Source organism: Leucopleurus acutus (genome assembly GCF_964270905.1).
Source record: "Leucopleurus acutus genome assembly, chromosome: X".
Classification (NCBI taxonomy): domain Eukaryota; kingdom Metazoa; phylum Chordata; class Mammalia; order Artiodactyla; family Delphinidae; genus Leucopleurus; species Leucopleurus acutus.
In genome coordinates, this window is record NC_139148.1 from 52,623,235 (window position 1) to 52,635,595 (window position 12,361).

Below are 12,361 nucleotides of genomic sequence, written 5' to 3' on the forward strand. Positions count from 1 at the left end.
AGAGAAAATAAGGAAACACTCTCATTTCCCACTGCAACAAAACGAATAAAATACCTAGGAATAAGCCTAACTAAGGAGACAAAAGACATGTAAGAAGAAAACTATAAGACACTGATGAAATAAATTAAAGATACAAACAGATGGAGAGATATACCATGTTCTTGGATTGGAAGAATCAAAATTGTGAAAACGACTATACTACCCAAAGCAATCTACAGATTCAATGCAATCCCTATCAAACGACCTATGGCATTTTTCACAGAACTGGAACAAAAAATTTCTCAATTTGTATGGAAACACAAAAGACCCTGAATAGCCAAAGCAATCTTGAGAAAGAAGAACAGTGCTGGAAGAATCAGGCTCCCTGGCTTCAGACTATACTACAAAGCTACAGTAATCAAGACAGTATGGTACTGGCACAAAAACAGAAAGATAGATCAATGAAACAGGATAGAAATTCCAGAGATAAACCCACGCACATATGGTCACCTCACATTTGATAAAGGAGACAAGAATATACAATGGAGAAAAGACAGCCTCTTCAATAAGTCGTGCTGGGAAAACTGGACAGCTACATATAAAATAATGAAATTCAAACACTCCCTAACACCATGCACAAAAATAAACACTAAATGGATTAAAGACCTAAATGTAAGAGCAGACACTATAAAACACTTAGAGGAAAACATAGGCAGAACACTCTATGACATAAATCACAGCAACATCCTTTTTGACCCACCTCCTTGAGAAATAGAAATAAAAATAAACAAATGGGACCTAATGAATCTTAAAAGCTTTGCACAGCAAAGGAAACCATAAACAACATGAAAAGACAACCCTCAGAATGGGAGAAAATATTTGCAAATGAAGCAACTGACAAAAGATTAACCTCCAAAATATACAAGCTACTCATGCATCTCAATATCAAAAAACAACCCAATCCAAAAATGGGCAGAAGACCTAACTAGACATTTCTCCAAAGAAGATATACAGATTGCCAACAAACATATGAAAGGATGCTCAACATCACTAATCGTTAGAGAAATGCAAATCAAAAGTACAGTGAGATATCACCTCACACCCGTCAGAATGGCCATCATCAAAAAATCTACAAACAATAAATGCTAGAGAGGGTGTGGAGAAAAGGCAACCCTCTTGCACTGTTTGTGGCAATGTAAATTGATACAACCACTATGGAGAACAGTATGGAGGTTCCTTAAAAAACTGAAAATATTACTACCATATGACCCAGCTATCCCACTACTGGGCATATACTCTGAGAAAACCATAATTCAAAAAGGGTCATGTAGTACAATTCTCATTGCCACACTATTTACAATAGCCCGGACATGGAAGCAACGTAAGTGTCCATCGACAGATGAATGGATAAAGAAGATGTGGCACATATATACAATGGCATATTACTCAGCAATAGAAAGAAACAAAATCGAGTTATTTGCGGTGAGGTGGATGGACTTAGAGACTGTCATACAGAGTGAAGTAAGTCAGAAAGAGGCAAACAAATACCGTAGGCTAACACATATATGTGGAATAAAAAAAAATTCGGTTCTGAAGAACTTAGGGGCAGGACAGGAATAAAGACGCAGACATAGAGAATGGAATTAAGGACACGGGGAGTGGGAAAGGTAAGTTGGGACGAAGTGAGGGAGTAGCATTGACATATATACATTACCAAATGTAAAATAGATAGCTAGTGGGAAGCAGCTGCATTACACAGGGAGATCAGCTTGGTGTTTTGTGTCCCCCTAGAAGGGTGGGATAGGGAGGGTGGGAGGCAGACACAAGAGGGAGGGCATATGGGGATATATGTATACATATAGCTGATTCACTTTGTTATACAGCAGAAACTGACACACCATTGTAAAGCATTTATACTCCAATAAAGATGTTAAAAAGTATCTATTATAGAATTCTGACAAGCTCAATGACAATAATGACATAGAGGTTACTAATGAAGAATTTGGAGTCAGCTTGCCTGGATGCAATTCCTGGCTCCATTGCTCACTAGACATAATATCACCTTGGGCAAATTATATAACTTCTCTGTACCTCACTTTACATATATTTAAAATGGGAAAAATAATAGTACCTACGTCATGGGTTTGTTGTAAGGATTAAATTGAGTTAATGAATGTAAAGGCCTTAGAACAGAATCATAAAGGTGCACAGTAAATGTTGATTCATTATTATTTTATTGTCAATCTGTATTTCCTAGAATCTTTTATATTTTGAAAACTGGTACATTTTCCCATCTATAGTGTTGTCATAGATCTCCTGTAACTCATTACTCCGTTGAGTTTACCTACAGCAATTCTGCTGAGGACATCTGAGTATTATTTCATTGCCCAGTGATGTATGTATTTTTAAATTACATTACACTTAAATTCCATTAGTCTACAAGCTCTAAGAAGGCAGAGCTGACTGGCACAGAGCAGGGGTTCAATAATTATGGCATGAAAGAATGAATTCAGAGCACTGAAGTGCTTTCTTACAACCTCAGATACCTTAGGTTTAAATTCCCCCTCAACAGGTTTATGCTCTTTTTCCCTTGACAGAGGTTTTAAGTTCCTGTGTTAATAGTAAATTATTTGTCCCTAGAAGGGAGTTGCCAGACTACAGTCTCTTTTTCCCTTGACAGAGAGGTTTTAAGTTCCTGTGTTAATAGTAAATTATTTGTCCCTTGAAGAGAGTTGCCAGACTACAGACTATCACTTCTTTTTTCTTCTTTTTTTTGAAAAGATCTTTTTAAATCATTGATATTGTCTTAGAATCTTTAAAAACTAACTTTGACTCATTGTAAGATTCATGAAACTAATCTTTGTCACTCCTATTAAATATCCTATACATATAAAATATTACATATGAATATCCACTTGCTACAGGCCCATGTTTTGTCCTCCTTTTTATATATGAACTCATCAGAAAGCTTTATGCAGCCACATTTGATTACGTAGCTTTCTTGTCCCCTTTCTTCCCTGTAAAAAGGATTACTGTGCTTTGGAGCCTCCTTTTTAACTCTGTGCCTGAGGTGAGTGTCTTACTCGCCCAGCTCTAGTCCTGGCCCTTTTCCTCTGTAGATTTCCTTTGCCAAAGGATTCTTCATATCCAGGAAGATTTATCCATTTCTTCCAGCTCTACCTCAAGAGGAAAGGCTTTTATAGCAATGGCAAGAGGTCCCTCAACCATCCAGCAGACCAAAGACCTTGTCTCTTTCTATACCTTATTTTGGTGCCATGGTCATTTCTCAAACGTTTACTCCCAGGGCTTCCCTGGTGGTTGAGAGTCCACCTGTCGATGCAGGGGACACGGGTTCGTGCCCCGGTCCAGGAAAATCCCACATGCCGCGGAGCGGCTAGGACCGTGAGCAATGGCCGCTGAGCCTGCGCGTCCAGAGCCTGTGCTCCGCGACGGGAGAGGTCACAACAGTGGGAGGCCCGCGTACCGAAAAAAAAAAATTTACTCCCTATTGCTGAATAGAAAGGCCTATTGCAGGTACCAAATAGAAATCCTCAACCATAACCTCAACACAAACATCAGATTTAGTTTTAATAGGCTTTGAAAAATCAAACTGTAGCTTCTCATGCTCTGAGAAACCAGAGTCAAGAAGGCCCAGGTATATGGATAGCTTTTTTCTGGAAGGGGAGGCCATGGTTCTTGCTAGAACAAGAAGGCTCCCATTGGAAGAAAGCTATGCTAGCTTCAAGGTTTCTCTTGTTTTTGTCATTCTTTTTGCCTGCTACACCCTGCCCGCTTGGCTGGCTTGGCTTCTGGTTTCTCCTTAATCACTGGCTTCTACTAGCTGGCCTGGAGCTGACTCTCATTCCATTTTAGTTTTCTGCTGTCCCCTGGCTCCTAAAATTAGCTCACTGTCCATGTTGTTTCTTCCCTTTATTTCTAGCCTTTGCCTCACTATTTTGTGTTCTGGCTCCTGGCCATGTCTCCTATAGCTACTACTTTGCAGAGCTGAGTTTCACATTTTCCTTAAAGTAATCTCAGCCTTGGCTGACAGATGCTTAAATTAACAGGGTGTGAGTGGTGGGCAACGCTAAAATAAACCAGCTTCCTAATCTCTTTTCTGTGTCTCTCTACAACTGGTTGTTCTGAGTGTAAGCATGGCTCAGTGGGAAGAATGAGCACATGCCTATTGGTGACATGACTGATATGCTGAGAATTTCCTTGGCTACATAAGTTAACCCTCAAAAATCCTGGCTCCTGATTTGATGGACGTCTAAGGAAGAGTTGGGGGTAGATAATAAGAAGGCTGGGTGTTTGGCCAATTTCCAGATTCGTAAAAGTTCTCTCTTCCAGGGCCAGGTCCAGACCAAGGCAGTAATTTTCTCCATTAACTAGTGAGCTATCAGTTCTAGAGCTGGCACTTAAAGCTTATTCTCAAATATTGAGGCAGTTTGACTTGAAACTCAATTTGTTCCCTCAATCCACTGTCAAAGGCAAATAGCCAGAGATTTAATGCAAGATTTGGTATACACAGAGAACAGGGGTCTTAAAAACAAATGTGTGGTTCCTGTTCCACGCTGGAAAAGATGACAGTGTTTAACCTGGTGCTTCATGATTTAGTATTCCCTTTCAGAGGTATTTGCTACTTGGTGAGGAAGAGAACAAAGGGAATGGCTTATGGAGAAAGAGCCAAGGGTAAGATGGTGAATTTAAAAAGTCACTTTAGGGCTTCCCTGGTGGCGCAGTGGTTGGGAGTCCACCTGCAGATGCAGGGACGCGCATTCGTGCCCTGGTCCGGGAAGATCCCACATGCTGCGGAGCGGCTGGGCCTGTGATCCATGGCCGCTGAGCCTGCGCGTCCGGAGCCTGTGCTCCGCAACAGGAGAGGCCACGACAGTGAGAGGCCCGCATACCGCAAAATAAATAAATAAATAAAAAGTCACTTTAAGCATTCTTTGGTTTTCCCCTCCTCTTTTACTTTCCCTGGTCCCAAATTCTCCCCAGCCAGTCCCTGGAACTAAAAGTGATCTGAACTCCCTATCCTAAGGGAGGAGGTGGAGGAAACAGTATCCCATCAGGAGGAATCAGGCTGAGAACATATGCCATCCTCCTGCCTGCCAAGGAGAAGATACCAAGAAACAAACACTCATGCTGAGTTAATCACAAGAGCAAGACCTTTTCTCAAATGGATTACAGAGAAGGGAGGGTAAAGAAGAGCACAGCTGAGAGTTATAGGGATGTGACACAACTTGTATAGGAAATGGGTAGGGGAACAGGGAAAATTCCTGTATCACAAAGGTAAGGCACCTTACCTGTAAGAGTAAAGTAGGAGGTCCCTTGTTGGTTCCTAGGGCAGTAAGGGGCCAGATGGTCAAAGCCATTAGAGTAGAAATGAGGGGAGGTGCTCAGGGAAGCCACTTATTCACCAACTGGGATAGAAATATTTCAATATTTTTCACAACTGGTGCAAATCAGCAGGCTATCAGCTCTGGGTCGAAAAGAGTGAGAAAGATCGCCATGAAGGGCAGGAGGGAAAAGTGTATAAAAGATACCAACACAAACTTTACCAATTTCAGAATTTCACTGCCCATAAGCCAGCCCTGCTTGTGATATTCATGCCATACCAGTGATCCTGATATGGAATTGCTGCCAATATATTGTCTTGTTTTTGCCCAGCAGGGTTAGCCCACTTTGTTGGGAACTGGGGATGATGGAGAGGAAGGGTGTGGTGCCCCCTGGGGTGCCCATATCCCTCAGGGAAGAAAGGGGTGGGGTTACCTTCTTGCAGAGGACCATCTGGTGGTCAAACAGGAAGAAGACCCGTTGCTGGTTGCGGCCGTAGGGCTGGTAGATCCACGCCATCTCCCCAGTGTAGATCAGCTCCGAGCTCCTGTCTAGGATGTCCTCGCCCTGAGAAGGACATGTGATAGTGAGAGGCAGCCAGGCAGGAGGGATGGCCCCTTCACTTGCCTGGAGGCACCTAGAGCTCGGCATAGGCTGGGACAGGAGGAGGACAGAAAGGGCCTGGTGAGGAAGAAAGGATGGAGGGAGGGACCTCTGGGAATCTCTGAAAGGCTCCATGAGCTATAAAGACCCATACTCTTGTTTACCCTGAGGCCAAATGAGCCCCACTACCCAGGACTGCTATAGTCCTTCTTTGCCAGTTGCTCTCTGGCCCTAGAGGCACCAGCTGCCATGAGGTGTCTGTCTATCTGTCTCTCTCTCTCTTATTCTCCCTCTCTCTTTTTCTCTAAATCTCTCTTTCTGCCCCAATCTTTCATCCTAGTTCTAGACTTTTAGTCTCTTTCTTGTACCTGAAGAGTAAAGCCTGAGCAGGTGTTAGAAGTCTCTCTGCTTCCCAGACAAGTAAAACAAGACAGGGAAGGACAAGAAGGAGATGATGTTTGAAGGAGAGAAAGAGAATCCATTCACCCTCTCAAAATTGTTTTTCCTTCCTTTCTCAGTTCATTAAAATCACTGATTAAACAGGAAATTTCATCACCTTGGTCTGTTATCCAGAAAGCCTGAATAACTTGCTTATATTTCTTGCTATGTAGAATCAGACACACACACCAAAAACACCGAACATCTAGCTAATTCTATTCTACAGAGTTTCCAAGGGCCTCTTATTTATGGGAACTCTGATATGTGGGGGTCTATGTCAGATGCCAAGCCAGACTTGGCTCTGTTATAGAGGAGCTTACATGTCAGCAAAGGAGTCTAATATAGGTATGCTCAGAACTCATGGAATGCAAGGCAAACCATGGGGACAAAAAGAAGTGGCCCCCTGACTCAGGAGAATTAATACTTATTGAGAACCTACAGGGATCAGACATTGTGCTACATACTTTCACTCTGTCTCTTCTGAGCATCACAGTAGCCCTGGGAGGTAGATAGTCTTGCTGTCATCTTTATAGTCTGAGGTACAAAGAAGTCAAGTGATCAGCCACAGTCACCCAGCTAGTTAGCCAAAGATCCACAATCCAACCACAAGTCTGCAGCTCCAGAGAGTGTGCTCACTTTTGCCACTATTTTATACTGTCTCTAGGCCAAAAAGTCACTGGAGAGTCAGTTCCTTCCTCTCTCTGGGTCTCAGTTTTCCAGCTGTTAAATGAGGTATGTGAGGATGATCTCTAAGGTCTTAGCACTGATACTCTAATGCTAAGGTCTCAGCCTTGTACTGAAAAGCTTCAAGTCAACTTTAGAGATGGGGGTTCCCGCATCTGCCCAGAAACAATCAGAGGTAAACAGTCTAGGCAGGGCAGTGGCCCAAAGAGAAGGGTATCAGGAAATTGTATTCTTGAGCATATCACTTTTTTTTCAGTCTAAGGGATGGAAAGAAAAAGGGGAGCTCAATGGAAATATTTTCTAATAATACAACCTCAAAAAGAAAGCTCAACTTGAGGACACAGGGAGGGGGAAGGGTAAGCTGGGATGAAGTGAGAGAGTGGCATGGACATATATACTCTACCAAATGTAAAATAGCTAGTGGGAAGCAGTCACATAGCACAGGGAGATCAGCTTGGTGCTTTATGACCACCTAGAGGGGTGGGATAGGGAGGGTGGGAGGGAGATGCAAGAGGGAGGAGATATGGGGACATATGTATATGTATAGCTGATTCACTTTGTTATAAAGCAGAAACTAACACACCACTGTAGAGCAATTATACTCCAATAAAGATGTTAAAAAAAAAAAGAAAGCTCAGAGATACTAGTGTGACTCCAGACTACACCTCAGGGGTTCCCTGGAACTTTGGTAAACACTCCTCCTTGAGGGGCCCACATACTAGCACAGAACTTCTGGAGGCCCAGTGCTAGGAGAAGAATCCCTCAGAGTGTGGGGGTCATGCAAGGTTTTCCTGTTGGAGGGATGGGAAGCTGAACATGGTACCAGTCGGCCATGCCCCACCTTGAGGCAGGCCAGGAAGATGTACTATAGTCCATTTTGAATATGTATGAAGGGAAAGAACGCTATAAAAGGGGCCAATGCTATACAAAGATGGCCAGTATGACTTTTAAAGGCACAACTTGCTAAGCTGAGAATGATCAGACCAGGAGGACTACTCAGTGGCATCTGGTCTACACACTGCACCAGCTAGGAGCAACCCAATTCTATCAATTCTGTTTTAAGTACTTGCCATAAAATGCCACTTGATGCCACTCTACCAAGAAAAAAAAAAACTTGAAAAAATACACCTCTATGCTCACCAAGGTGATTGTTGTCAGTTAACTCATCTTCTCTGTTCCTCAGTTTCCTCATCTTTAAAATGATGATAACATTACCAACCTCATTTGGCTGTGGTAAGGATTATATAAGTTAACATATATAAAGTGTTTACAAAAGTACACATCACACTGTAAGCTCCATATAGTGATAGTTATTACCTTGATTATTACTGTGTACCCTAAATCCTGTGCCACATATTCCTATTAATACTCACAACCCAATAAGGGATGTAGTGCTATTTGTCCCCAAACCAGTGTCAGAGAAATTGGAAGTAATATGCCGAAAGTGGCAGAATCCAAGAGAGAGTCGCTCAAAAGTCCATGCTCTAAACCATCAAACCACAGCAAAATAATGATCCCTTAATGGAAAAAGCAGCTGCTTTGGAAATTTCTAAGGTAAGAACCTCAAAGACTTCAGTTCTGGGCCCAGTGCTGCCGTCAACTCATTTCTTTCAGAAGTAGCTTAATCACAATCTGTTTCCTCATTTAGACAATGGGGCTAATTCAAAGGTTCCTGTTTGACTCAAATCACATGGCTGCTTGAGAACATGAAATAAGCTCATGTAAGGTAGAGGGACCTCTCAGAGTTTAGAGCAATCAGACTTTGCCCTCTCTGCCCCACTGCACTACACAGTTCTTTGCCTTGACCCCTCAAGTGCAATCTCTTCCCACCTCCCACTCCTCCACATGCCTTCTGTTCTCTTCCATTCTTCCAGAATTTTTCTCACACTGTTTTCTCTGCCTGGAACATACTTGCCCTCACTGGATAGTCAAGGCTACATCTCATTCATTTCAATATCCCAATGCCCAGCACCTCATTCTAATTATAGGCTGATTATCTGATGTAGGGTTGTGCCCTGAGCACATCAAGGGAGAGGACAAAGGAAATGCTACCCTTCTCAGAGTTTATATTCAATTCTGCCTGCTAGGAGGAAAGCAGGGAAATAACAAATCTATCCCTCCACATTTGATCTCCTGGTCCAAAGAGTATGCCTCATCAAGCCATTTAGCTTTAAAAAGATGTTTTTGCTGCTGTCATCACGTTGGGCTTTTGTGTTTCCTCCAACTTCTTTGGATTCAAACGTCCAATGGTAAACTGGAACATGCTATTGAGTATTATACAACCAGGCTATGGGGGAAGGGTGCTATGAGGAGGAAATCACAACAACACACAATCAAGTTCTCAAATATGAGCTGCAAACTTGGGATCCTGGTAAAAATCTCCAGAAAAAAAAAAGATATAAAAGAAGCTGTCAGGGTTACAGCTACATGTAAAAGAATGAAATTAGAACACTTCCTAACACCATACACAACAATAAACTCAAAATGGATTAAAGACCTAAATGTAAGGCCAGACACTATTAAACTCTTAGAGGAAAACATAGGCAGAACACTCTATGACATAAATCACAGCAAGATCCTTTTTGAACCACCTCCTACAGAAATGGAAATAAAAATAAACAAATGGGACCTAATGAAACTTAAAAGCTTTTGCACATCAAAGGATACCATAAACAAGAGGAAAAGACAACCCTCAGAATGGGAGAAAATATTTGCAAATGAAGCAACTGACAAAGGATCACTCTCCAAAACTTACAAGCAGCCCATGTAACTCAATAACAAAAAAACAAACAACCCAATTCAAAAATGGGCAGAAGACCTAAAGAGACATTTCTGCAAAGAAGATATACAGATTGCCAACAAACACATGAAAGAATACTCAACATCACTAATCATTACAGAAATGCAAATCAAAACTACAATAAAGTATCACCTCACACCAGTCAGAATGGCCATCATCAAAATATCTACAAACAATAAATGCTGGAGAGGGTGTGGAGAAAAGGGAACCCTCTTGCACTGTTGGTGGGAATGTAAATTGATATAGCCACTATGGAGAACAGTATGCCGGTTCCTTATAAAACTAAAAATAGAACTACCATATGACACAGCAATCCCCCTACTGGGCATATACCCTGAGAAAACCATAATTCCAAAAGAGTCATGTACCACAATGTTCATTGCAACAATATTTACAATAGTCAAGACATGGAAGCAACCTAAGTGTCCATCAACAGATGAAGAATGGATGAAGAAGATGTGGCACATATATACAATGCAATATTACTCAGCTATAAGAAGAAATGAAATTGAATTATTTGTAGTGAGGTGGATGGACCTAGAGTCTGTCATACAGAGTGAAGTAAGTCAGAAAGAGAAAAATAAATTCCATATGCTAACACATATATATGGAATCTAAAAAAACCCAAAATGGTTCTGATGAACCTACGGCAGGACAGGAATACAGAAGCAGATGTAGAGAATGGACTTGAGGACATAGGGAGGGGGAAGAGTAAGTTGGGACAAAGTGAGACAGTAGCACTAACATATATACACTCCCAAATGTAAAATAGATAGCTAGTGGAAAGCAGCTGCATCGTACAGGGAGATCAGCTCGGTGCTTTGTGACCACCTTGAAGCGAGGGATAGAGAGGGCGGTAGGGAGGCAAAAGAGGGTGGGGATATGTGGATATACGTATTCATAGAGCTGATTCACTTTGTTATACACAGAAACTAACACACCATTGTAAAGCAATTATACTCCAATAAATTTGTTTTAAAAAATCTTGCAAAAATAAAAAATAAAGAACAATTAAAGAATGGAAAAAAACAAAATAAGCTGTCAGGGATATGTTCCTTCCCCTTACCTTCAAGTGGATCTAATGCATGTGAAGGGTAGCAATGTGAGAGCATAAACAAACATCAGCATCAGAGAAATTAGAAATTTCCTAGAAACTGCAATTCGTGAGAACATGTTCTTCTTCCTGATGCTCCCCTAAGCTGATTGAAGGTACTTATTATTATTTAGAGGTATAGGTGGTACTTTCACTCATCCACTGATTTTTTAGAAGCCCTAGGGGGTAGGGCAGAGCATGGGGGACTCCATGAACTCTAGTACACATAGGCTGGCAGGGAGCAAGGATGGAAACTGGAGGTGGGCAAATAAATCCAAAATGTTCATTGAATAAGCTGAGGGCCGGTAACGTGTGGTTACAGTACAAGGTCTCCTGCTCTCTAGCAAAATGCTCTGATTTACTGAGCAGGCACCAATTGCCGGTGTGGTACTAACTCTCCACCCTCTTTCGTAATTCCTTTTCAAGGGAGATTAAGTTGTGAAGGTTTCTTCTATGATTCTTGTTTTTTCTTTAAATTAATTTATGTTTTTAAACATCTTTATTGGAGTATAATTCCTTTACAATGGTGTGTTAGTTTCTGCTGTATAACAAAGTGAATTAGCAATACATATATATATATATATATATATATATATATATCCCCATATCTCCTCCCTCTTGCGTCTGGCTCCCACTCTCCCTATCCGACCCCTCTAGGTGGTCACAAAGCACCGAGCTGATCTCCCTGTGCCATGTGGCCACTTCCCACTAGCAATCTACTTTATATTTGGTAGTGTATATATGTAAATGCCACTCTCTCACTTCGTCCCAGCTTACCCATCCCCCTTCCCGTGTCCTCAGTCCATTTTCTACATCTGCGTCTTTATTCCTGACCTGTCCCTAGGTTCGTCAGAACAACTTTTCTTCTTATTTTTGGTTTCCATACATATGTGCTAGCATACAGTATTTGTTTTTCTCTTTCTGAGTTACTTCACTCTGTATGACAGACTCTAGGTCCATCCACCTCACTACAAATAACTCAATTTCATTTCTTTTTATGGCTGAGTAATATTCCATTGTATATATGTACCACATCTTCTTTATCCATTCATCTGTTGGTGGACACTTAGGTTGCTTCCATGTCCTGGCTATTGTAAATAGAGCTGCAATGAACATTGTGGTACATGACTCTTTTGGAATTATGGTTTTCTTAGGGTACATGCCCAGTAGTGGGATTGCTGTATCATAAGGCAGTTCTCTTCTAAGTTTTTTAGGAACCTCCATACTGTTATCCATAGTGGCTGTATCAATTTACATTCCCACCAACAGTGCAAGAGGGTTCCCTTTTCTCCACACCCTCTCCAGCATTTATTGTTTGTAGATTTTTTGATGATGGCCATTCTGACTGGTGTGAGGTGATACCTCATTGTAGTTTTGATTTGCATTTCTGTAATGATTAGTGATGTTGAGCATTCTTTCATATG

At 41.5% G+C, this 12,361-nt stretch overlaps 1 protein-coding gene across 5 annotated transcripts in view; it reads right to left on the bottom strand.

Moving 5' to 3' along the window:
• Positions 1–12,361, bottom strand: part of ARHGEF9 (Cdc42 guanine nucleotide exchange factor 9) — a gene marked incomplete at both ends in the record, with an annotated part of 218,694 nt that overhangs the window by 36,179 nt on the left and 170,154 nt on the right. For 4 of the 5 annotated variants that reach the window (XM_082864062.1, XM_082864060.1, XM_082864059.1 and 1 more), the window contains one exon: positions 5,755–5,886. The exons of the other annotated variant lie outside the window; for it this stretch is intronic. In XM_082864062.1, the coding sequence (XP_082720188.1) occupies positions 5,755–5,886 (132 nt within the window). The remainder of the gene's footprint in view (positions 1–5,754; positions 5,887–12,361) is intronic. 5 annotated transcript variants of the gene reach the window in all.